The following is a 22,278-nucleotide window of genomic DNA, read 5'->3' on the forward strand; positions in this document are numbered from 1 at the left end:
TCTTACTTGGAAGGAAGAGAACTATTCTATATGGTATTAGGCATTTCTAGGGTAAGGAAGTTGGTTTCTATCCAACACTCCAGCTGAGGATCTAATCAGAGAAAGAAAAGTGCCAACAATGAGAGGTTAAACTAATTATAAATATGACAAGTAATCTCCTTACAGAGTGTGAACAAATTTTCCTTGATTGAATTGGAAAGGACACATTATTGACAAGAAAAGATTGTCTACACCTCCCAGAGGATCCTTAAATGATAATCAAACAGTTCTGGATTCATTTCTGATGAGTTTTAGTCAGGAACATATTTCTAAAGGAGGCCCCTGGGCCAATGCTAGAGGATAATAAAAGGGAAAGGAATTTTTTTTCTCTCATATTTTCATTAGACATGACCTTTAGTTAGCAAATCTACTTGTCTGGTAGAAGATGCTTCATCTAGAATTTCAAGAATTAATTAAGAGAAATTAAGAAAGAGTTGAGATGCAGCTAGCAGGAAACAGAGATGCATACTCTCCAGACAGACATGGACACAGAGAAACAATCACTCAAAGTAGACTGCAGCTTCAAATAATATAAAGCCTAACTGCATAGAAAGACCAGACTGGGAGTTCAAAGGAAAATTAGCTCTGGTAAGTGAAAATTGAGCTTAAAGACTCTACAAGGAAAAAAAGGACATAGATACTGCAATATGAGATTTGATTTTTCTTGACCACATATTTTCCCTATATATTTGCCTTACTATGATTGTTCTCTAAGCTTGTGATCAGTTTTCCTACCAATAGTATGAACTTATGGGAGAATAAGTTACAAGTTTATAGGGAGAAGGTTTACTAACTATTGCTTTTATTATATCATTTTAGTAAAGGCCATTGCTTTCAGCTAATTGTATTTAGCAGATGACTGTAAAGAAGTTCACCAATGGGAACTTTAATTTTGGATATGCTTACCTAAAGTGTTCCCTGAATATATAAGAAGCAGCTGCTCCATGGATAAAGAGATTAGAGGAGGGGGAGGAGGGTTACTAACTAAGTTTGCCAGTGGTAGAACTGGGGAAAAAAATCTTGTTTTTAAAGAAGGTCTTACAAATTTCCTTAGAGTTTTACAGAGATTTTATAAAGGAGATTAGAAGAGTCTTTCTAAAAAAAGGAAAGTGAAAAACTCCCTGAACTTTTTTTATCACTTAATTAAATTGTGCTCCTATTTATCACACTCTTTAGTCTGCATTTACGTTCCTGTTTAATGATCTTGAGTTATGATCAAAGTGAAGAATCCAGGTTATAAAGAATAATCAGAGCTGATTTCCTTTTTAAAAAGCCATCCTCTGGCTCTTGGCTTCCATTTCATCATGTGTGCTTTTCTTGCAATACAGGGGTCTCTGAGCTATCTATTTGAATGTTGAGGGTTGAGTTAATTCATGGTGTTTTGTTAAATAGTGGGAGGACATTTTTTTTTGGGGGGTGGGGTGGGGGAATCCTGTGTCAGTAGAAAATACTCTAGAGTTTACTACTAGAGTATAGGTTAGAGGTTATGTTTTCCTTTTTCTTTTCCTAAAGCAGGATGGGGACTCTCTATAGGTAGTCAGGATTAGAGGTCCTTTGTCAGTCTTTCACAGAGTGATTAAAGTTATTTTCCATGATCAGATGGGAGGAAGGAGCCAGTATATATGTAGCCTGTTATCTTTATTTTTTCTTTGTATTTCATGCCTTTGGAAGAATATCTATCACCCAATAGGCATTTAATAAGTACTTACTATGTGCTAAACACTGCATTAAGCATTAAGGATACAAAAAAGAAAATGAACCAGGCTCTATCCTCAAGGAATTTAGGTTCTAATGGGGCAACATCAGAAACATCAGTGTGTTTCAAAAACCTTAATGTAGTTTTAAGCTTTTGTTGAAAGCTATGTTGACTCAGTTACCTATTATTTCCAGCTCTGCTTATCAAACAGTGGTGGGGAAGGAGACACAAGTCTGTAGCTTTTTCTTATCTGCTCTGACAAAGAGCAGATAATTGGCAAATTCTTGCCACCTTGGGGAAGAACTGAGATACAAATGATGAGGTCCTGAGTAGTAGGTGTAGTTGGCAGAGAGAAAATGAAGAATTGATAAAAAAATTATTCCCTGGGACAGACAGGAAGAAACTCTAATAATTGAGATCAATTTAGTTCTGTTGTGGTTCCACCCTCTGAAAATAATCCAATCATAAATCTAAATTATATCAAGTCCCTGAGGTTAAATTTTTCCTATAAAACAACTTATGGACCACAGCTTTGCTACTACTTTTGGATCAGTCCATCACTGCCTCATGGGGTCTTTCCCCTTACCTCTCCCCCATGTCAAGGCTATCTCTCCTAATCTCACCATGTACTTGACCCCACTTCTTATAGCTAGTTCTTTTGGAGTGCTAAAGTCCCTTTCAGGATTTGGCCTGCTAGCTAAGGACCTGCTCTAACCTAATGGGGTGTTTCCTTTCTCTTGCCCTTTCTATCATTAATTATTAATTATTAAAACCCCTTTATATGCTCTCCCAAGCCTATTTCATATTTATTATTTCTGGTGTCTATTGTATCTTATGTTGTCTATAACTGATTCCTTTAAATAAATCTACCTTTTGCCAAAGAGAATGGCCATTGTGAATGCTCCACATGACTGAACCCCAACTTTTGGTGTCTGCCATCATTTGATGTCTACATCAACTGATGTAATATGAAACCCTAAAAACTTCTGGTTTTGGAGTCTACCTCAGGAAACTCCCACAGATCCAACTCCTGAGACCATAGTGAATGAGACACTCCTCACTTCATTACTGACTGCTAATCTTGTCAGTGAGAACCAAATTTTGAAGACCACCTTCAATTACTCTGGAGATTACTCCCTAGTCTTACCCTCGGGCCATAGAATTAACATATCTGTGATTGAAAGCTGTTTAAGTGTATCTCCTTGCTTCAGTTTCTTTACTGGATTCCCTTAGAATTCAGTCCACTTAGTAATGACAATTACTTTCAATAAAACTTTGCCCCTTGACTAGGAGATGGGTTCAAGCCTGCAAATTCTTTTGAGAGACCGCTCAACACCTGTCTGGGACTTTTGGGGTCCCCCTTCTCAACCTCAACACAACCACATCACAAGGATCCTGCCTCTCTTGCTGAGATGGACCTATCTGGATTATTTTAAAGTTACCTATACAAGTTATTCCCACTGAGGCAATTACTGATTTCCAATGATTAGTCTGTCAAGGAATTGCTACCTTGATGTACTTACAATAAAATCCTTTTAATTTTCTTTGTCCTGAATTTTGCCTCATTAATCAAGGTGAAAGCCCAAATGAAGAATTTTCCTTACAGCACTTTGATAACTTAAACTTATTAAGCTTGGATAACTTAAAATTGAATTGAGGCTTTTAAACTATCTTGTATATAAATATATTTGTAACATCTACAAAATTAATACATAAAGTGGCTTTGAAAGGGAATCAGGGATCAAGAAAAAACTTTATAGTTCTTGAGTCAAGTCTTTCAAGATTCAATCAAGGAAACCATAGATTCCAAGAGGCACACATTTCAGGAGGGCATTCGTTTCAGGTATAGGGTATATAGTCAATGCAAATGTACAAAGATGGGAGAGAGAACACCATGAATAGACCAGTACAATGAATTCAATGAATAGACCAGTATAGCTGGATTTCATTATTCAAAAAGGGATATCAGGGGTGTGCCAGAGTAAATGTTTAACAACCAGCTCTGTAATATGGTTTTAGATTGGGATAGGAGGGGAGATGTACCTATAAAACACTTTTAAGTTAAATTTAATTAATATTTTCTCCAGCACTTTTAAGTTTAGATAAGTAACAAAACAAAAAGTCAAATCCTTATTTGTAGCATTTGCTGATTTCCAAGATGTAATTGTTCACATTGAAAATTTAACAATCAGCTTTCTTTGGAATTGGTTTTAGGGGGCTCCTGAATACCCCTGAGTATTGTATAAGAAGAATGGGAAAGAAAGAAGGAAAAAGGCTGTGAAGAGATTGAAATGTAAAGTGGAAGACTTTATATTTGATCATAGAAGCTCTAAAGAGTCCCTGGAATTTATTGGGGGACAGTCATGATCACACTTATGCTTTAGACAAATCATTTTGGCAGCTGTGTGGTATGTGGTTTGGAATGGAGACACAGGAGGAATGATAAGAATACTATTTCAATAACTGAAGCAAGAGGTGATTAGGACCTAAACTGGGGGGTGGGGGGGGTAGTGATGTGAGTGGAGAGGAAGAAGAGGAAGATGAGGTGAGAATGAACAATTTGAGGGTGTCATTAAGGTTTGACACCCAAATGACTGGAAGGTTGTAATGTCTTCCACAGTAACAGAAAATTTCAGAAAAAGAATGGATTTTGGGGAAAAGATAAGTTTTTTATCCCCTTTTTGGGGGAGAGACTTGTATAAAAACATCATGGAGAAGAGTTTTTCAGGGCTTACTGCTGCCCAGATTTTTATAACACCCAAACCACCTGCCTTTTGTTATCCCTTAACATATTCTTTTTCAAAACAGTAGAACAACAATTAATGTAATCGAGCTTAAGAAAAAGGGGGAAAAAATCTAATTTCTGGCCTGACCTACTTACAAGACAATCAACATGTGATACTGAAACCTTTCTCTTTTAAAATGAGTCATTGGGAAATTCTCCACAGTTTGATTTTTGGAGAATAAATTCTGGAAAAGCCTTCCCTTGTACTCCAAGTGCTAAGAAATATAAGAATGAGTTAGTGTTTATTTTTTGTTTTTAACAAAGGAATGCTGAAAGATAAAAGTGAGTAAGGCACTATATTTAGTGTTTCTCTCCTTCAGAACAATGAATTGCAGCCCAGTATTTATGGCAAGGGTTCTGAATTTAGAGATAAAAAGCCCTGGATTTGGAGTCATTGGTAGCTAAGGTGGTGCAGTAAATAAATAGAACATTAGATCTGGAATGCTGTGTTGAGATTTGACCTCACACATCATGAAGAAGAGTTTTTCAGAGCTTACTGTTGCCCAGATTTTTATAAACACTAAAACCACCTGCCTTTTGTTATCCCTTAACTTATTCTTTTTCAAAATAGTAGAGCAACAATTAATGCACCTACCTTCAAAGGTTATTGTGAGGATAAAATGAGATCATATATAATATTATTATATTAACAATATATAATATCACATATATGTTTATATATATGTATATATGCATACATATATATATATAATAAATGCTAGCTTAAGTTTGAATTAAAATTGGTTTGAATTCTGATTTTATAGCTTTATCATAGTCACTTCCCTTCTTTGGTCTTAAATGTCTTCATTTATAAGTGAGGTTAAATTAGCTAGTTTCTACAAAATAATTTTCAGCTTCACATTTTATGATCATTAAGGTGTAGCAAACTTTCCAGCTCTATATTCTATTTCCTAAATATATCCAGATGCTTTCTTGGCCCTTTTTCCTTTCCTCCTTTCCCCCACCATTTGTCAGTGAGTTGATAAGCATTTATTAAGCACCTACCATATGCTAGTATAAAATGCTAAGGACACAAGGAAAGGTAAAAAACGTTCCTGCTCTCAAAGGCTTATTGTTTAATAGGGGAGAAAATATGGCAACAACTATGTGTATATGAAGTATAGATAAAATAATTAAGGGATAATCCCAGAGGAAAGGTACTACCATTAATGGGGAGCAGGGAAAACTTCGCAGAAGGTGAGACTTTAGCTAAAACCTGAAGGAAGCTAAGAAGCAAAGGTGAGAAGGGAGAGAATTCCAGGTAGGGGGGATAGCCAGGTAGCTTTAAAATTGTAGTCAGGTTGTGCTTTAAAAAGCAAATATTTGATCCTGAAGGCAACATGGAGCCATTGGAATTGATCAGGGGTGGGGCAAAGTAACATGATCAGACAGATCTTTCTTGCCTTCGACTTGATTGTTACTTACTATTCAATCCTTCCAGTCTTGTGTGACTCTTTTTGAACTTTTCTTGGCAAGGATACTGAAATGGTTTGCCATTTCCTTCAGCTCATTTTAGAGATGAGGAAATTGAGCAACAGGGTTAAGTGACTTGTCTAGGATAACAGTTAGAGTTATTATTTTTAACCTTCCTAAAATTCTATTCACTTTTTTTAACTTCTTTTTTGTTTTATTATTATTATTAAATTCATCTAGTTCTGCATGGGGAAAGTTGACATTTCCCACTAATATAATTTTATTGTCTATTTCCTCTTGTAACTTATTTAACTTTTCCTTTAAAAAATTGGATGCTCTACCATTTGACGCATATATGTTTAGCATTGACATTACTTCATTGTCTATAGGATCCTTCAGCAAAATGTAATTTCCAAGGTTTTTTTTCCTCTTTTAATTGGGCCTATTTTTGTTTTTGCTTTGTCTGAGATCATTATTGCTACCTTTAAAAAAAAATTTAAGCTGAAACATAATAGATTCTGCTTCATTCTCTTACCTTTACTTTGTGTGTTTCTCTGCTTCAAGTGTGTTTCTTATAAACAACATATTGTAGGGATATGGTTTTTAATTTACTCTGATATCTGTTGTGCTATGGGTAAGTTTATCCCTTTCACACTCACAGTTATGATTTCTAACTGTATTTCCATCTATTCTGTTTTGTCCACCTCTATTCCCCATATACTTTCTTCTTTTACCTTGTCCCTCCTCATAAGTGTTTGCTTCTGACCACTGCCTCCCCCATCTGTCCTCTGTTCTATCAGCCCCCATTCTCTTATCCCTCTCCCATTCTACTTCCTTGTAGTATAAACTAGATTTTAATACTCAACCAAGTGTGCATATTATTCCCTTTTAAAGCCAGTTATGAGTAAGGTTCAAGTGTGTCCATCCACCTCTTTTCCTCCCTGTATTGTAAAAGCTCATTAATGCCTCTTTTAAATAGATAATTTATAATATTCTACCTCTCTCCCCCTTTTTTATTACCCCTTAATTTTGGATTTTTTTGGGATATTGTCCCCTCATAATCAACTCATACTTATAACTTCTGTCTATGTATACTCCTTCTAACTGCCTTAATAATGAGAAAGTTCTTAGGAGTTATAAGTATCATCTTCCCATGCAGAAATATGTATAGTTTAACCTTATTGAATTCTTTTGTGATTTCTCTTTCCTGATTGCCCTTTTATGCTTTTCTTTAGTCTTGTTTTTGAAAGTCAAATTTTCCATTCAGCTTTCATCTTTTCATCAGGAGTGTTTGAAAACTCTCTTTCATTAAATATCCATTTCACTCCTGTAACATTATACTCACTTATTCTGAGTAGTGATTCATGGTTGTATTTCTAGCTCCTTTGCCTTCCAGAATATCAAATTCCAAACTCTCTGCTTCTTTAATATAGAAACTACTAAATCTGTGGTTTTATAATATTTGAATTGTTTCCTTCTGGCAGCTTGCAAGATTTCTCCTTGACCCAGGAAGTTTGGAATTTGTCTCTATTATTTCCGGGAGTTTTTATTTGGAGGCCTTTTTCAGGAGATGATGAGTGGATTCTTTTAATGTCTATTTTGCCTTCTGGTTCTAGGATATCAGGGCAGTTTTCCTTAATATAGAAATGTCTAGACTCTTTTCTCATCATAACTTTCAGGTATTCCAAATATTCTTAAATTTTCTCTCCTGAATCTATTTTCCAGGTCAGTTTTTCCCCCAATGAAATAGCTCACATTTTCTTTTATTTTTTTCATTTTTTTGATTTTGTTTTATTGTTCATTGATATCTTATAATCATTAGTGGCCACTTGTCCAATTTAAGAACTGGTTTCTTTAGTGAACTTTTGTATATCTTTCTTCTTCTTCCCCATTTAACAATTCTGCCTTTTAAGGTATAAATTATTTAGTGTTGTTTTGTACCAACTTTACCAAGTTGTTGACTCTTTTCATTATTTTTTTGCATCACTCATTTCTTTTTCCATTTTTTCCTCTTATTTTTTGGATGGAAATTTGTGAGAGTTCAGGAGAGTCTTGGGTCTGCTATCTTGGCTTTGACCATGAGGAACCTGTTAGTTGTTTAAGTTTAATTTTATTGCAAATAGTTCTGAATGTTCATATTAGGTTTTTGTCATACTAAAGTCTCCTCTACCTAATTACTCCTTTGCTGGGTTCATCCTCCATATCATGGTCCTTGACTTATTATTCCTTAAGGCTCCATCATGGGCCCTCTTATCTTTCTACACTATCTTTCTTGATGACTTTATTAATTCCCATGGGTTTAATGATCATCTTTATGCAAATGGATCAGTGATTTCTATATCCAGCTTCAGTTACTCTCTTGAGCTCCAATACCACACTATCAACTGCCTATTGGCATTTAAAATTCAATATATATAAAGCAAAATTCTCTTTCCTCTCAAACTCACCTCATTTTCACATTTCTATTGAAGGCACCATCATTCTGCCACTCTTCCAGGTTCATAACAGCATTAGCATTAATTCCTCACTCTTCCTTACCTTACACATTTAATCAATTGCTAATTTCCATACCATCCCTTTCATCTGGGCCTTTCTCTATACAAAGTCACCACCTTAATACAGGCCCTCATTACCTCTTGTCTTGGTTCTTTCAATGGCCTCTTGATTGGTCTCTCTGTCTCAAATCTCTCTTTACTCTGGAACATCCTCTGCAGTTACCAGATTTTCCATAAACATAGATCTATTCTCCTCAACAATAGTACTGTGCACTAAAGTTTGTTACAAACAGAGATGAGCAAATGTTAGGAAAAACTGTTTCTCTAATTTATTAAATTAATAAAGTGGGGTGAGTGCTTAGAACTAATTGTTTAATAAATCGGAAAGATTTACATGAATCCTTTCCTTATTCGCCTTCCCTCAATTGCTAGTGCCATCTCTCATTTGTATTTAACTGCTTTATATTTATTGTAAATAAATCAAGGGCAGTTAGATGGTAGAGTGGATAGAGTAATGGTCCTAAAGTCAGAAGAACCTAAATTCAAATCTAACTGTGTGGCTGTGGGCAAGTCATTTAATCCCAATTACCTCAAAAAACAAACATAACAAGCAAACTAGAGCACCAACTTCAATCGTTTTTCCCACAGACTCTAAAGACCATTACTGAGTTGTTTAAAGGAAATGAAATAGTGGAGAGATGGTCTAACTGTCATTCCTGATGGAGATTAGGAGTTTAATTGCCATTCTGGAGAGATTGTTCAGGGATGTTCTGGAGCCAGTTCAAGCTGGTTCATGAGAGCTGATTATTAAGTTTTCCATGTGAGCATTTACATTTTGGAAATTGGCAAATGCTACACATCAGTGCTTGATTTATTGTTCTGTTGATTATCCAGATTTAAGAAAATAATGGAGGAAAGGTTAAGAATGAAGATTAAACTTAAAAGTGTGTAGTGCATACATTTTCTCCCAGAGAACTGATTGTTCAACATTTACCAACACATCTCTGCTGGTGATGACTGAAGAGAGGATAGAGACAAAGGACTAAGAAATTATTTCTTGAAAGAATTAAATCGAACCTCATCTTATTAAGAAACATGAAGAGGATTCTTGACAATTGGTATCCTGAGATAACAGAATTGTAGTGCTGTGTTTCCAGAATTGACATGAAAGTAGCTGCAATTTTTAAGAGTAACTTGTGGTACGATCTTTCTCGCAGTGGATGTATTGTAAATAATTATTTGTCTTTGTTTTATTGTTTGTCACACTTTTAATAAACAGTGTAGATAGTAACTTTAGTATTTATTTAAATCTTGGAGATTAGGGGGGTTAATAAACAAAGTTGAGTAATATGTTTTTCCAGTTTACTAAAATAATAAACTAGGGTGAGGGTTTAGAGCTGTTTAATTAATGGAAAAGATGTAATTTTAGCAGTTAATGTTGAGATCTCAGAACATACTCCTTGATTACCTTAGAATTTGAGAATGAATCAGGTAAATTAATCAGTAGGGAAGGGGGGTAGAGAACAAGCATTTATAGTATCTACTATGGGCAAGGCACTGTGCTAAACACTTTACAAATATTAACTCATTTGATTCTCACAACAATCCTGAGAGATAGGTGCTATTATAATCTTTTTTATAGTTGAAGAAATTGAGACAGAGGTTCAGTGGCCTGCATAAGGTCACATAGTTAAGAATTATCTAAGGACAGATGCAAATTCAGGTCTTCCTGACTCTCAGTTCAGTTTTCCATCCACTGCACCCCATGTAGTGATAGAAAGGATCATTTCTCTTCCTGCCTCAGGTTACTCATATTTATTTATTCATTAAATACTTATACATGTAGATATGGTCTTCCCTGATGGAATATAAGATCTTTGAAAGTTAAAAAAAATTTATTATTGGAAGAATAATTATTTTAAGCCAAGAAAAGCCTAATAGTGTTTCTCCTGATGGTGAAAGCAATTGGCCAGGGGTATGCCGGTTGAAACTTGCTCTTGTTGAATCTGTTATTGAATTTTCAGAGTGAGTATTTGCACTTTGGAAATGAGAGATTGGCAGCACAATACAAATTAGAGCTTGATTTATTGTTTTGTTGATTGTCTAGACTTAAGGATATGACAGAGAAAATGCAAATTATACAGATTAAATTTAAAGTATCTCCTACATATATTTTCCCCTAAAGTTTTAAATTATTCACTAGCACACTATTGAAATAGTCCATGATTTAGAAAGAAAAAAACCTTTGCTGGATTAGTTAAGAGGCTACAGAGTGATGAGGGGAAGAGATGGGGACAGAGGGAAAGCTTTGGACTGGTAGGAGGGAGAAATCCCACAAGTGCTAATCTTATCTTGGCTATGATTTGTTGTGAAATTTTGGATAAATTGCTTTGATTCTCTGAGCTCAAGTTCCTCCTTTATGCAACTATGCTAAAAGTTATAAAATGATATCCAAGATCCCTTCTAGCTCTGAAGGTAGTGAGCATCAGTGGGAAGTAGGTGACTGGAGAATGTGGCATATAGAAGAAACAAGAACAAAAGTTTAGGGGGAAGCAAAGTTTCTCTGGTTAATTAAATTTTTAAAACTGGGTACAAGACTCTGGAGACAAACTGGATTCAAACAGTCTAATAAGTTTCCTCTGAAGTTTATTAGATTGTGAACATTAGGCAAGTCATAAACTCTCTGAGTATTAGTTTTGTTAAGGTCCTATCGCATCAGTTTCACTACAAAATGAGGACAAAATGGCCTTTAAGATCCTTTGTTCTCGAGTGGACCATGACATCAGGGAGGTGATGCTATGAGGTGCGAGTGAGTTGGATTTAAGTGAGGGAGGGCTGAGCAAGCTCCCCTGCATCACTGTCCCCTTCAGAGCTATCCGAGTCCAGTGGCCAGATATAGATCAGGACATCTAGAGCTGGCCTGGTTTGAAATGGGAGATCTTGGTCTTTTTAAGTAAGGTCTTTAACAAATCTCAATTTGACTGACATAATGTCCAATCAGTGCTTAAGGTTAGGTAAGAAATAAGGCAGAGAATGGTCTCTTACTAGTCAAAATCTCTGTCTCTGTCCATTTCTCTTACTCTCTGCCTTTCTGTATCTCTGTCTCTGTCTCTCTTTTCTCTGTGTGTCTCTCCTTTCTCTCCCTCCTCTTCTTTCTCTCTATTTCCTCCCTCTCTCCCCTCATCTCTCTCTCTTTCTCCCTTTCTGCCTCTCAGTCTCTATCTCTGTTTTTCTCTTTTCTCTCTGTGTCTCTCTCCATCTCTCTCCCTCCTCTTCTTTCTTTCTATTTTCTCCCTCTCCCATCTCTCTCTCTCTTTCTCCCTTTCTGTGCCTCTGTCTCTTTCTCTTTTCTCTGTGTCTCTCTCCATCTCTCTCCCTCCTCTTCTTTCTCTCTATTTCCTCCCCCTCTCTCCCCATCTCTCTCCCTTTCTGTGTCTCTGTCTCTGTCTTTCTCTTTTCCCTCTCTCTGTCTCTCTCTCCATCTCTCTCCCTCCTCTTCTTTCTCTCTATTTCCTCCCTCTCTCTCTCCATCTCTCTTTCTCCCTTTCTGTGTCTCTGTCTCTGTTTTTCTCTTTTCTCTATGTCTCTCTCTCCCTCCTCTTCTTTCTCTCTATTTCCTCCCTCTCTCTCTCCATCTCTCTTTCTCCCTTTCTGTGTCTCTGTCTCTGTCTTTCTCTTTTCTCTCTCTATGTCTCTCTCTCCATCTCTCTCCCTCTCTTTCTTTCTCTCTTTCTAGAGAGATCCTTCACAGATGGATCTTGCAAGCAAATGAAACTAAACAAAGCTGATGCAGTTATGGACTAGACCTGGGATTTCATTAAGTTAGGGAACCTTTGCTATCGGTGCAAGATGATCGATCTCTTTTCTGCTATAGCCTTAGAGAGTCATCTAGGGCCCTGAGAGGTCAAGTCACTTGTCCAAGCTCACACAGTCTGAGTCTGAGACAGGACTTGAATCCAGGTTTACCTGACTTTAAAGCTAACTCTTTTTTCATTACATCATGCAGCTTCTTGAAGTAATAGGAATTTATGAATATAAAGACTCTAGGAGAATGAGTTCATCTTCAAGATATTAGGATTCTAAGAAGGAAGTTCAATGGCTCATTTCTCTGTGTTTTTGTCCATCTACAACATTTAATTTTGTCCTGAAATAAGACATAAATCTACTATTTCTCTATACAAAATATAAAAATGTGTTATGAATATTGGTAAAATTGTCACACATATAATTTTGAGGAATTCTACTAGGTCAAATTCAACTCTTTATCTAGGATCCTATCATTTAAATTGTGTTGCTTTCTCCACTCTGACCACATTGTAAATGAATTCATTGTCTTTCATCCAAGATTAATAACATACTGACATAATTTCTTTTTGTGTGTGAGGTTTTACGGAAACATTTTTTGAGTTTTTCTGTGGTGGCTGGTGCAGTGAAATGAGATGATAAAGACATGATTGTTGGTCAAGTTTCTTGTCCTTGAGATGGACATCAGAACTGTAAACAGTATGTGATGACTTTACCTGTTTCTTAGGGCACTTGCATTTGGGATGGGACATGTTTCCTCCAGAGGCTGCCATTCTCATTCCTGTGGCCCTTAACCAGCCTACATCAAACAACCAGGATACGGGGGGTTCTGCATAGGGTCCTATTGCTAAGGTGTTCCTCTCCCAGGGACCTCTTTCTCCTTCATTCCCCTCACGGGCACAAGGTCAATCTCACACTTATAGGTGGAGTGTCAATTGTTTTGTCATCTCTACTGACCTCCTGCTTCATCAAACTGTCCTCTGCCCAGTTATTGCTGTTCCCTCCTACAAATGTTTTTGTGCAACGGGAAAAATTCTTGTTACACCTCTGGTGGAGCTATGTAATGAGCTTAGAGTATAATTAACCAAAAGCTAGAGTCTAAGGTCATTGGAGCCTAGATGCCTCTTGGTGGTAATTCCAAGCCAATTTGGTATTTAGTATTATTAATTGTAGTTATATGTCTCTCCTGTGATATCTAAGAAAGATACTTAATTCTTCAATAAATTCTCATTTCTTTATGTGGCAGGCAGTATATCCATTTTACAACTGGTTCCAAGGCTGATATTTGGCAATAGATAATTTTGACTCGGGAGAGTGCAAACTTTTCTCTTACTTTGGGTTTGTTTAACTAGATTTTCTTGAACAAAGAAGCAGATTAACCCAAATACTGTTTAGTTGTGCCAGTCTATCTTTCCAGACTGATTATACAATATTCTTTTTCACATACTCTAGGGATTTTATGTTCCAGCCAAATTGGCTTACTTACTATTCCTAGTACCCAGCATTTCTATCTTCCTTCTCTGTATTTGCTTCCAATGAACCTCCTCAGGGCTCAAGTTAAGGTCTTTTAACTTTTCCTGATTCTTCCATTTGTAGTAAAGTCCCACCCTACAAGATTTTATTGTATTTATTTTATATTTTCTTATTTGTGGGCACTTTTCTCCCAAAGATTGTAAGTTCCCTGAAGATAGGAAGGATATTGTTTCTCTTTGTATACCCAATGACTGGCACACAATACTTGCTTAACCAGTGCTTATTGAACTGAACTGAATTGTTATAAAATATAAATATAATGGAAATGGTTGGTCTGGAGTACTTCTCAGAATCTCATCATGAGTTCAGGTTCCAAGTAATATTCTCAAGTCTCTTGTGATGGTCATGGAAGCAACTTCTGGATGGTCCTTTGGTTCCCATGATAGGGATGGGAAGGGGAATTGTGTCAAAGATGACCGGTGACTGATCCTGGAAGAGTTGTTCATTTTTAAGGTTATAAAAAATTGAAGAGAGATGGGTTCTGGTCTCTTTTAATGCAGTTTTTTTATTAAGATATGGTTAACACTAGCCCTCCTTTGGTTTTCCAGAAGTCAAGGAGAAGGTTTTTCTGCCTTCCCCCTACTCCAAGGAACAATGATTGCATGCACACGGTGGAAAGAATATGAACTTAGCTAGGCCATCCAGAAACAGAACTTGGGTTTTCTATTTTGATTTTCTTTCCTAGGTCAGTGAATACTAATTCTCAGAACCAGATATTTCTAGACTCACTCTCCCAGGTTCCCAAACTAACCTTGGAAGTTTAAGATGTTGGGAGCTGGCTGCCTAACAGAAGGTATTTACTGCAAGAATACTTTTTTCAGAAGAGATATCCACCATCTGGATGATGCTGTAGCTGAAAATACACATCGAATTAGCTAGATGCTTCTAGACTAGCTGGTTCAATGAGACAGACTACTTTTGTGAGTTGCTCAGACAGTCTAGATCCATAATGAATATACAATATTAGTTTAATAGTTCTACCTTAGGAGAGAATATAATAGAAATAATGGATTATTATTTCCTGTTTTTAATGTTAATACCCACCTATGAGACCTTTCTTTACCAAGTCTTTTGTGGAGAAAAAAATAGCTGTCCTTTTGCTGATATGTACCACTTTGTACAGTACCTTTCTACAAGCTATTCTGTTAACTTATTTTGGGGGAGACTCTAGATATAAGCCATATCTAACTTTGTTGTAAGAGATTGTCCCTAAAATTCTGGACTTGGGGCATAATGAGCCAGAGTCATAGTGAAAGATTGACTTCTCTTTTTGGAATCAGACTCTCTAAGGATTTTACCTGGTAAATGTTAAGTCCAGAATAGTAGCTCCCCTTTTCTGTGAGGGGAGTTCTTAGAGTGAAGGTAGCAGAAAGTTAAAAAAAAAAAAAGTAATAGCATGGACTTAATCAGATTTATTTTATCTCTTAATAATAGTGCAGGATTCATAAATTACTTCTAGGAAACAATAAGTCATCTCCCTCCTTCCCCCTCCATAAATTGCTGCAGTACATTTCCAGGCTGCTGTCCGGGGGGTTTAGCATAAACCATATGTAATCAATAGCCAGAAGTTGACTTAAATTTTTCCCAAAGCTCAATACTTGATAATGAAAGGATACAGGAGATTAGAAATGACTCAGAGTTCACAGAATAGCAGAAGGACATCCATAATCATTTACATTTTTATTTGGAAAAGAAGGCTGTCCAAGGGCAATGATTTCTTTTAGTGTTAACACTAGATTCCATTCATGGTGAACCAGGACACTTCATGACAACAGATCTTCCAATCTCAGATCCTTCCAGTTCTGGAAGTTCAAGTTCTTTTCCCCACCAATAATAATTGAATCAATGGCCAAGTGGAGGAGGCCCAGTTCTTACGAAGACTGATGGCTAGAGATTTCTCCATTATCTTGGTTTAAAGAAGCAGGCAATACAGGGATCTGAGCACAGCTAACAGCCTTGGCCAGTCCAATGCTTGGAACTATACAGTATATACATGTATATTACAGAGTCCCTTTAAACAGGACTTAAAAAACAAATCCCAAAACAAACAAAAAAATAAGCCAATTTACAAAGGTGTCTCCAAATGCCCCTGGAAAAAGATGCTTAATCTTTAGATCAGGCTTTGAAGATATCAAAACTGAAATCACAGCTGCCCTTAATGGAAAGCTGAGGAAGTGCTTAATTATAGTAGAAATGCTACAGTCAGTCACTCATTTACTCAAGCCCATGATTTGACCTCAGAAGTCCAGGTTATTTTTGGATGTATCCCGCAGATAAACTGATTTTTTTAGGTAAAATTATTAAATATTGAATTGTAGGAAATATTATCAAATTTATCATTTGAATCTAACCTTGGATGATAAGAAACCAGATATGTATTGCTTAAAAATCAGACTAGTTTAATACTTTGAACCATGACTGTACCAATCCTAGAAAATTCCAGGGGACCCAAAGATTGATGTTTGATAGTTCCAGTTAATTTCTAGTTTCCTGAGAGGTACATTTTAATTAACTCATAAGACATTTGATTAATCTATAGAGCCTTATTTGGAAAACTTACTGTGTGTTAGCCAACCAACTACTGTTTCTTTGCTTCTTTCTTTGAATCCTACATAATGTGCAACTTTTAGAAGTTGTTGGGGGAGAGGGAGCAAATCACCTATTTTGACTCTCCTCTATAAAGGATGAATTAATAAGCTTCTTTCTAAATTCATTTTGTTTATGAAACTTTAGTTCTCAGCTCACAATTCATAATGGGATATCAATCTTTGGGAATGAATTACTCCTTTTCCTTTAAGAGGAGACTAATATGCTTATAACCTGATTTTATCTCTGCACTGACCTTCATTTCTTAAGGGTTTCTGAGTATGGAGGGCCTTTCTGAAGATAAGTTCCTATTAGAGGTTTCCCTGGGATTTCTTGGTCTTATGGGCAGCAGGTTATTGTGTAACAGAAAAAATTCTCATTCTTGGAGCTTTATTTCCTGTGACTGACTTAATACCCTGTAGTCTGGGGCCAGCATGAGAATACCTATTGGACCCCTTGGGAAAGTAACTCAACCAATATTCTTTATAAAGAGGGAAATAAATTCATTTGACCTCTGAGAAAAAAGCCCCTGCCCTTCTCTGACCACTCTCAACCAAATCCAGCTATTCCCTTAAATCCTGTCTATTTATGGCAATTTATGATATGGTGCATATTGAACACTTGATTTGGTACCAGAGGACCCAGGCTCTGTCTGCTACTTACTATCTGTGTTTTCTTGAGCTGTATTTTTCTTTTTTTCTTTTTTTAGCATGTATTTATATCTCCATTACTTGGCTCTTTGATAGCTAATGTTTAATAAATGCTTGTCTGCCTGCCTGCCTGCCTTTTTGGAATCTCTCTTTCCATATCTATAAAATGAAAGTATTGGACTAGATGATCTCTGACATTCCTTCTAGCTCTAAATCTATGATCTTATTTCCTTTGTTTCACACACTTGGGGGATTGTGTCTTATGAAAATCACGCTGAGAAAGCTTAAACATAGAACAAAGCCACAAAGAAAAAAGCTGGGAACCTTTTGGTTACCATCCAAAAAAGCAGAATTACAATGTCTTCAATAAGGTGTTGTTAGTTCATAAAATTATGCTATTAGAAGAGACTTTAGAGTTTCCTCCTCCCCCCATTTTACAGATAAGGAGACCAAGGGCTAGGAAAGAGTAGTGATTTAAGGTTGCACGGATCATATCAAAGGCAGAATTTGAAAGAAATCCTCTCACTGGAGCCAGAGAGAGCCCTTCCCTTTGTAGTGCAAGTAGCTAGCTGCTGCAGGTTGCTTTCCTCAGAGTGACTTGCATTTTTGGCCATTTCTGATCGTCAAGGATCAGAATTCTGAGATTAAGGATTAAAAACCCAAATTTCTACATTGCCAGGGATTCTCCCCTTGAATCACTCCCTGTACCTGGTTCATCTGGCTCACTCCAAGCCAAACTCTGAGAAGAGGTGGTTTGGAAAATGGTCCTGTTAAAGATAGAGTTTGGAGAAGGGGCAGGTCACCCAGTCCTTTGTGCTGGGCACCCAGCGATAGGTTTCATGAATGAATATGTCCTCTGTCCTCTCTTTAATGAATGCAGATGGATGGGACTGGCGTGCTGCCTGACACCTCAGCTTTCTCTGACCATATGCATGGCAGATGCTTTGCATAACCTGTAGTGGATGGTGTCAAACACCTGATTCCACTGTGGAGCCGTATATTTGGCCGAGTGCCTCTCCCAACTCATTAATCCAAAGCTTGAGGCTCTTACCTTTACAGAATCCAGAGTGGGAGGACTCACATTGGGGAAAGGTTTACTGGAGGATGTATGGACCAAAAGGATCATACAAGGATTCCAGCAGAAATCACAAGTCACTTTTCTGTCTCCATACCTTCCAGGGCAGCCACAGATGCCTTGCTAGTATGACATTAGGGGGGAAAATCACTTAATAGTTTGGGGAATCCTGCCCTCCTACTAGATCACTTGAAATGCTTCAGTGGTTCCTTTCATGAATAATGACATTACTTTTTTTTTTTTTTATCTTCTTTAGAAGCTTGAAAATCATCCAACTTTCTTTGTTGCCTTTTTTCCTTGATTTTTTTTTTTTTGTAAGCTAGTTCTGCCCTTTCTACTGGTCTGTTTATTAAGCACTAGTACCAAAAGTCTGCCACATTTCCTCTTTTAATTGTTAATTGCTTCCTTACTGAGAATAAATCATGTAGTGGCTAGAAAAAAATATCAATAAGGTTTTTGTTTTGGATGGTTGTTTGGGTTTGTCCCCATCTCCCATACATCTTAGAAGATTCTGCAAATGGATAATGAACTAGGATCAGAAATGAAAAGTGGGAGACTGGGCAAGGTTGCCTTCTGAAAATTGCAAAATTCTCTTTTTTTTGTTAAATTGAAAAATTCTTTTAATGTCTCTAAGGCTGACCCTGAAAAAAGTTATCTATCTTATTTAAAAACCTATTTCTTCCAATAATATTCTATGGCTGCTGATCAAGGAACACCACAGTCTCAAAACTAGATTTGAAGATTACCCAAGAGGCAACAGAGAGGGTCATGGTGGATGTTAGTTGTAGTACATCACAAATCAGGTATAAGAAGAAATTGTAAAAATAATGTCCCTGAAAAAATATATAATTGAAAAAGATAACCAGTTATGTGTTAGGGGGGAGACATATCCTGAGGATAGACTACAGAACCCCATGATGTTCTCACAACTTCAACAGAAAATAAGGAAGACTGGATGCATTGGGTATATTACCAATGATAAACTTATAGGAAAGTTCTAGGAAGAGTCCAAACAATAAGTAAATATGAATGGGAGTGGATCTTTATCGTTAGAGGAAGTAGCCATATTGTTAAGATCACATATTCATAGCTGAATGAGGGTGCTCTTACTGTTTCCTTTATGATACCATGAGAAAACAAAGCATAAGGACGTTGAAGACTGATATTAATTGGACAACTTTTTCTTGTCTTTGAATATGGGTGAATAGTGAGTATAATTTTGAACACTCCAAGGAGAGAATTACCACCTCAATTAAGACTATCTTTCAGATTGAATTGGGGCCTGAATTACTGTCCCAACATCTTCTGTCAAAATGCACTGATCTCAGGAAAGTTATATCAGTTTTTTAGATCAAGTTAATTTTAGAAAAGTTCCTTAAAAAAAACTTGGAAAGACTCATATGAACTGATGCACATTAAACTAAGCAGAAACAAGAATATAACGACTGCAATAAGGTAAAAAGAAAACAATATTATATCTAATTGAAAGAATGACAAATCATGACTGCAGAGGATTCATGGTGAGACATTATCCTTTTCTCTTAGCAAAGAGGTGGAGGAATGTAGATGTAGAATGAGGTATACGTAAGTTGCCAGTCATGACCAATGTGTTGGTTTGTTTTGCTTAAAGGGTTTCCTTACAAAGGGGATATTAGGGTCAGGTTTGGAAAAATAGGCAATTACTGGAAGTAAAAAGCATTAGTAAGACATTCATAGAAAAGGAGGGAAAAGTCTTCCTAAGTGAGTCAGCAATTGAGCCTCTAATTGCCCCTGCTGAGATAAAGACCAAGCTATGGTGCCCTATTATCTCAACATAGCTTATTCTGCCTCCTTGGCCCTAGCCACGTCAGTATCTTAGTATCTGAAAAGAATTCAGCAGAGATTCCCTGGTGAGTTTATTTCAATAAGCAAGCAAAAGGAGGAAGGTAGGGGTGGGGCTGGACATCTAGCCACCATATTTATCTTTAATGGCTCCATGAATCCAACCAAGGAGAAAGAAAACATCAGTTAGACCCTGCTTTTGGACAGAATCCCTGGCAACAGCAACCAAGCAAGTCAGTGGATAAAATTTGCATCAGCATAAATAGCCCCTAACAGGAAAATATGCCCTTGGGTTCTATCTCTTAGCATCCCTAAACTTCAAACTTAAGCTCATGCTCCATCTTCTGCAGAAAACCTCTCTTAATCATCCTCTTCATTACTGCCTTCTTCCTTCTCAAATTGTCATGTACAGTTATCCCTTCCACATCATAGGGTTAGTCTGGAAAATCTGCATAAAATTTTTTGGTCTTCTATGCCAGAAAAGAAATATGACTTATGATGGTATTAAAGGGTAAAATATGTTGATATTATATAATACTATACATATATTTTATGCGTTTCTGCGTTCCTGAACTTTTTTGGTGTCATCTGCTGGCCTTCCCGGTGTCTGCAGCTTCCACACAACTCCCCCCAAATTCCCATTTAATTTCTAATGCTGAGCAAAGATATATGGAAATCTTGATGGGTGATGTAGAAGAGATAACTGTATATACTTATTTGTTTTATCCTGCTCAAGTAAAAGGTAAGTTCCCTCAGAGCTTACCTGTTTTTTACTTGGCTTTTATATCTCCATTCTCCTGCCCCAATGAGAAGTTAATAAAATGCTTACTGAGTTGGATAAGATCAGAGGATCGTAGCCACAGAGGGACCACAGAGGTCATTAAATCCAGTCCTCATTTTATAATTTGGGCCTCATTTGAGGCCCAAAAAGTTGAAATGATTTCCCTCAGGTTCACAAAACTAGGAAGCAATTGAGATGGCATTAAACTTAATTGTTCTCCATCTGCCACATCACACTCTCAAAAAGTAGATTTTTCAGGGGAGAGAGTGGGCAGGTGGGAAGGGTTGCGTTGTAAAAACAAACAGGTCATGGCCTGAGATGTTTCTCTTTCCAACTTTTCCAAACTAATTTTCTGGAAAGGGGTAATCAGGCAGGCAAGATGGGAATTCTAAGAGAAGTCTTGCCCTCCCTCATCATTTTGCTCTCGTTTGACATTGTACTCTATTTCCAGGGTTCTGGTAAGAGCATCGAAGTGCAGCAATGATTGGATTTAGCAGAAGGAGAGCGTGCTGGTTTCTGGCAGGCTGATCCAAAGAAACTCATTAGGTGCTGGATCCATAGCTGTGAGGACCGGCTCTCAAGTCTATGGACTGTAGAAACCCCGCACCTGTTAGTCCTAGTAATATTGTGGCAAATGCAAGAGGTTCTGCAGAGTCCCCAACCCTTTTCCATTCCTATGCAGGAAAAAGCTGGAGGAATGGATGCAGACTGACATACTTCAAGGCTCAGATGGGGGAACTGCTATACATCACTGATACCAAGGGAAAACGAGGGCAGGCCATTATTATTCTCCCACAAGATTGACTGGAGTGCATCCTTTCCTTTTCAGCCTCTATGGCTCGACTATCATGCAGTGGATCTGCCAAATCCTTCCTGGCCCTGCCTTCATGTCCCAGGATATATTGAGGAGTTCAATAAAGAGGAGCAATATTGACCTTGACTTTGAGGTTTCATTGGTCTTTCTTCCCATCCTCAAGAGAATGGAGCTTAACAAATGGAAAAGACTCCGCAATCAAGACCAATGGTTTGGAGTCTGGGAACTTTGTTTTTGGTAGGAAGAGGAGAAAAGAAGTGGAGGAAACACTGCTTTCAACACTGCTCGGCCTCCATGAATCCCTCTTTTTCTTGCCCTGAGGGCTCAACTTCTGTGTAGGTCCCATGGCTGGTTCGGTTGCGAAATTTCATGGCTGGCCAATGATGAGGTCTCCGCTGTAGAGTCAAACACACACACACACACACACACACACACACACACACACACACAAATTCAAAGTCTGGGTATGGAATATGGAAATCCAGTCATAGTGGGAAGAGCAAAGATTGACTCATAGAAATGAGACAAAAATTGGGAATGTCTGGAAATACCAAAGAGAACTATCCTATTACAACAGGAGTTCTTATTCCCTGGGGCAGTGTGATGAAACTTATGTATTCTTTTTCAGACTAATATTTTTAAATGCATAAAAATAAAATACATAGGTTTCCACTGCAAAGGAAATATAATTGAAATAGTTATCTAAATATTAAAATAAAAAATTAACAGACACTAGGTTAAGAAACTCTGAAAAGTATATGAGAAAAATATTATTATGCCCCCAGT

At 37.0% G+C, this 22,278-nt stretch overlaps 1 protein-coding gene across 2 annotated transcripts in view; it reads right to left on the bottom strand.

Moving 5' to 3' along the window:
- Positions 1 to 22,278, bottom strand: part of PLXDC1 (plexin domain containing 1) — a 149,831-nt gene that overhangs the window by 30,600 nt on the left and 96,953 nt on the right. Inside the window, exon 14 of one of the 2 annotated variants that reach the window (XM_031966170.1) lies at positions 17,247 to 21,887. The exons of the other annotated variant lie outside the window; for it this stretch is intronic. Coding sequence (XP_031822030.1) covers positions 21,768 to 21,887 — 120 coding nt within the window. The 3' untranslated portion in view covers positions 17,247 to 21,767. Of the gene's footprint in view, positions 1 to 17,246; positions 21,888 to 22,278 lie in introns of those variants that run through there. 2 annotated transcript variants of the gene reach the window in all.

The sequence above is a fragment of the Sarcophilus harrisii genome, chromosome 4 (assembly GCF_902635505.1).
Source record: "Sarcophilus harrisii chromosome 4, mSarHar1.11, whole genome shotgun sequence".
In the NCBI taxonomy this organism is placed as follows: Eukaryota; Metazoa; Chordata; class Mammalia; order Dasyuromorphia; family Dasyuridae; genus Sarcophilus; species Sarcophilus harrisii.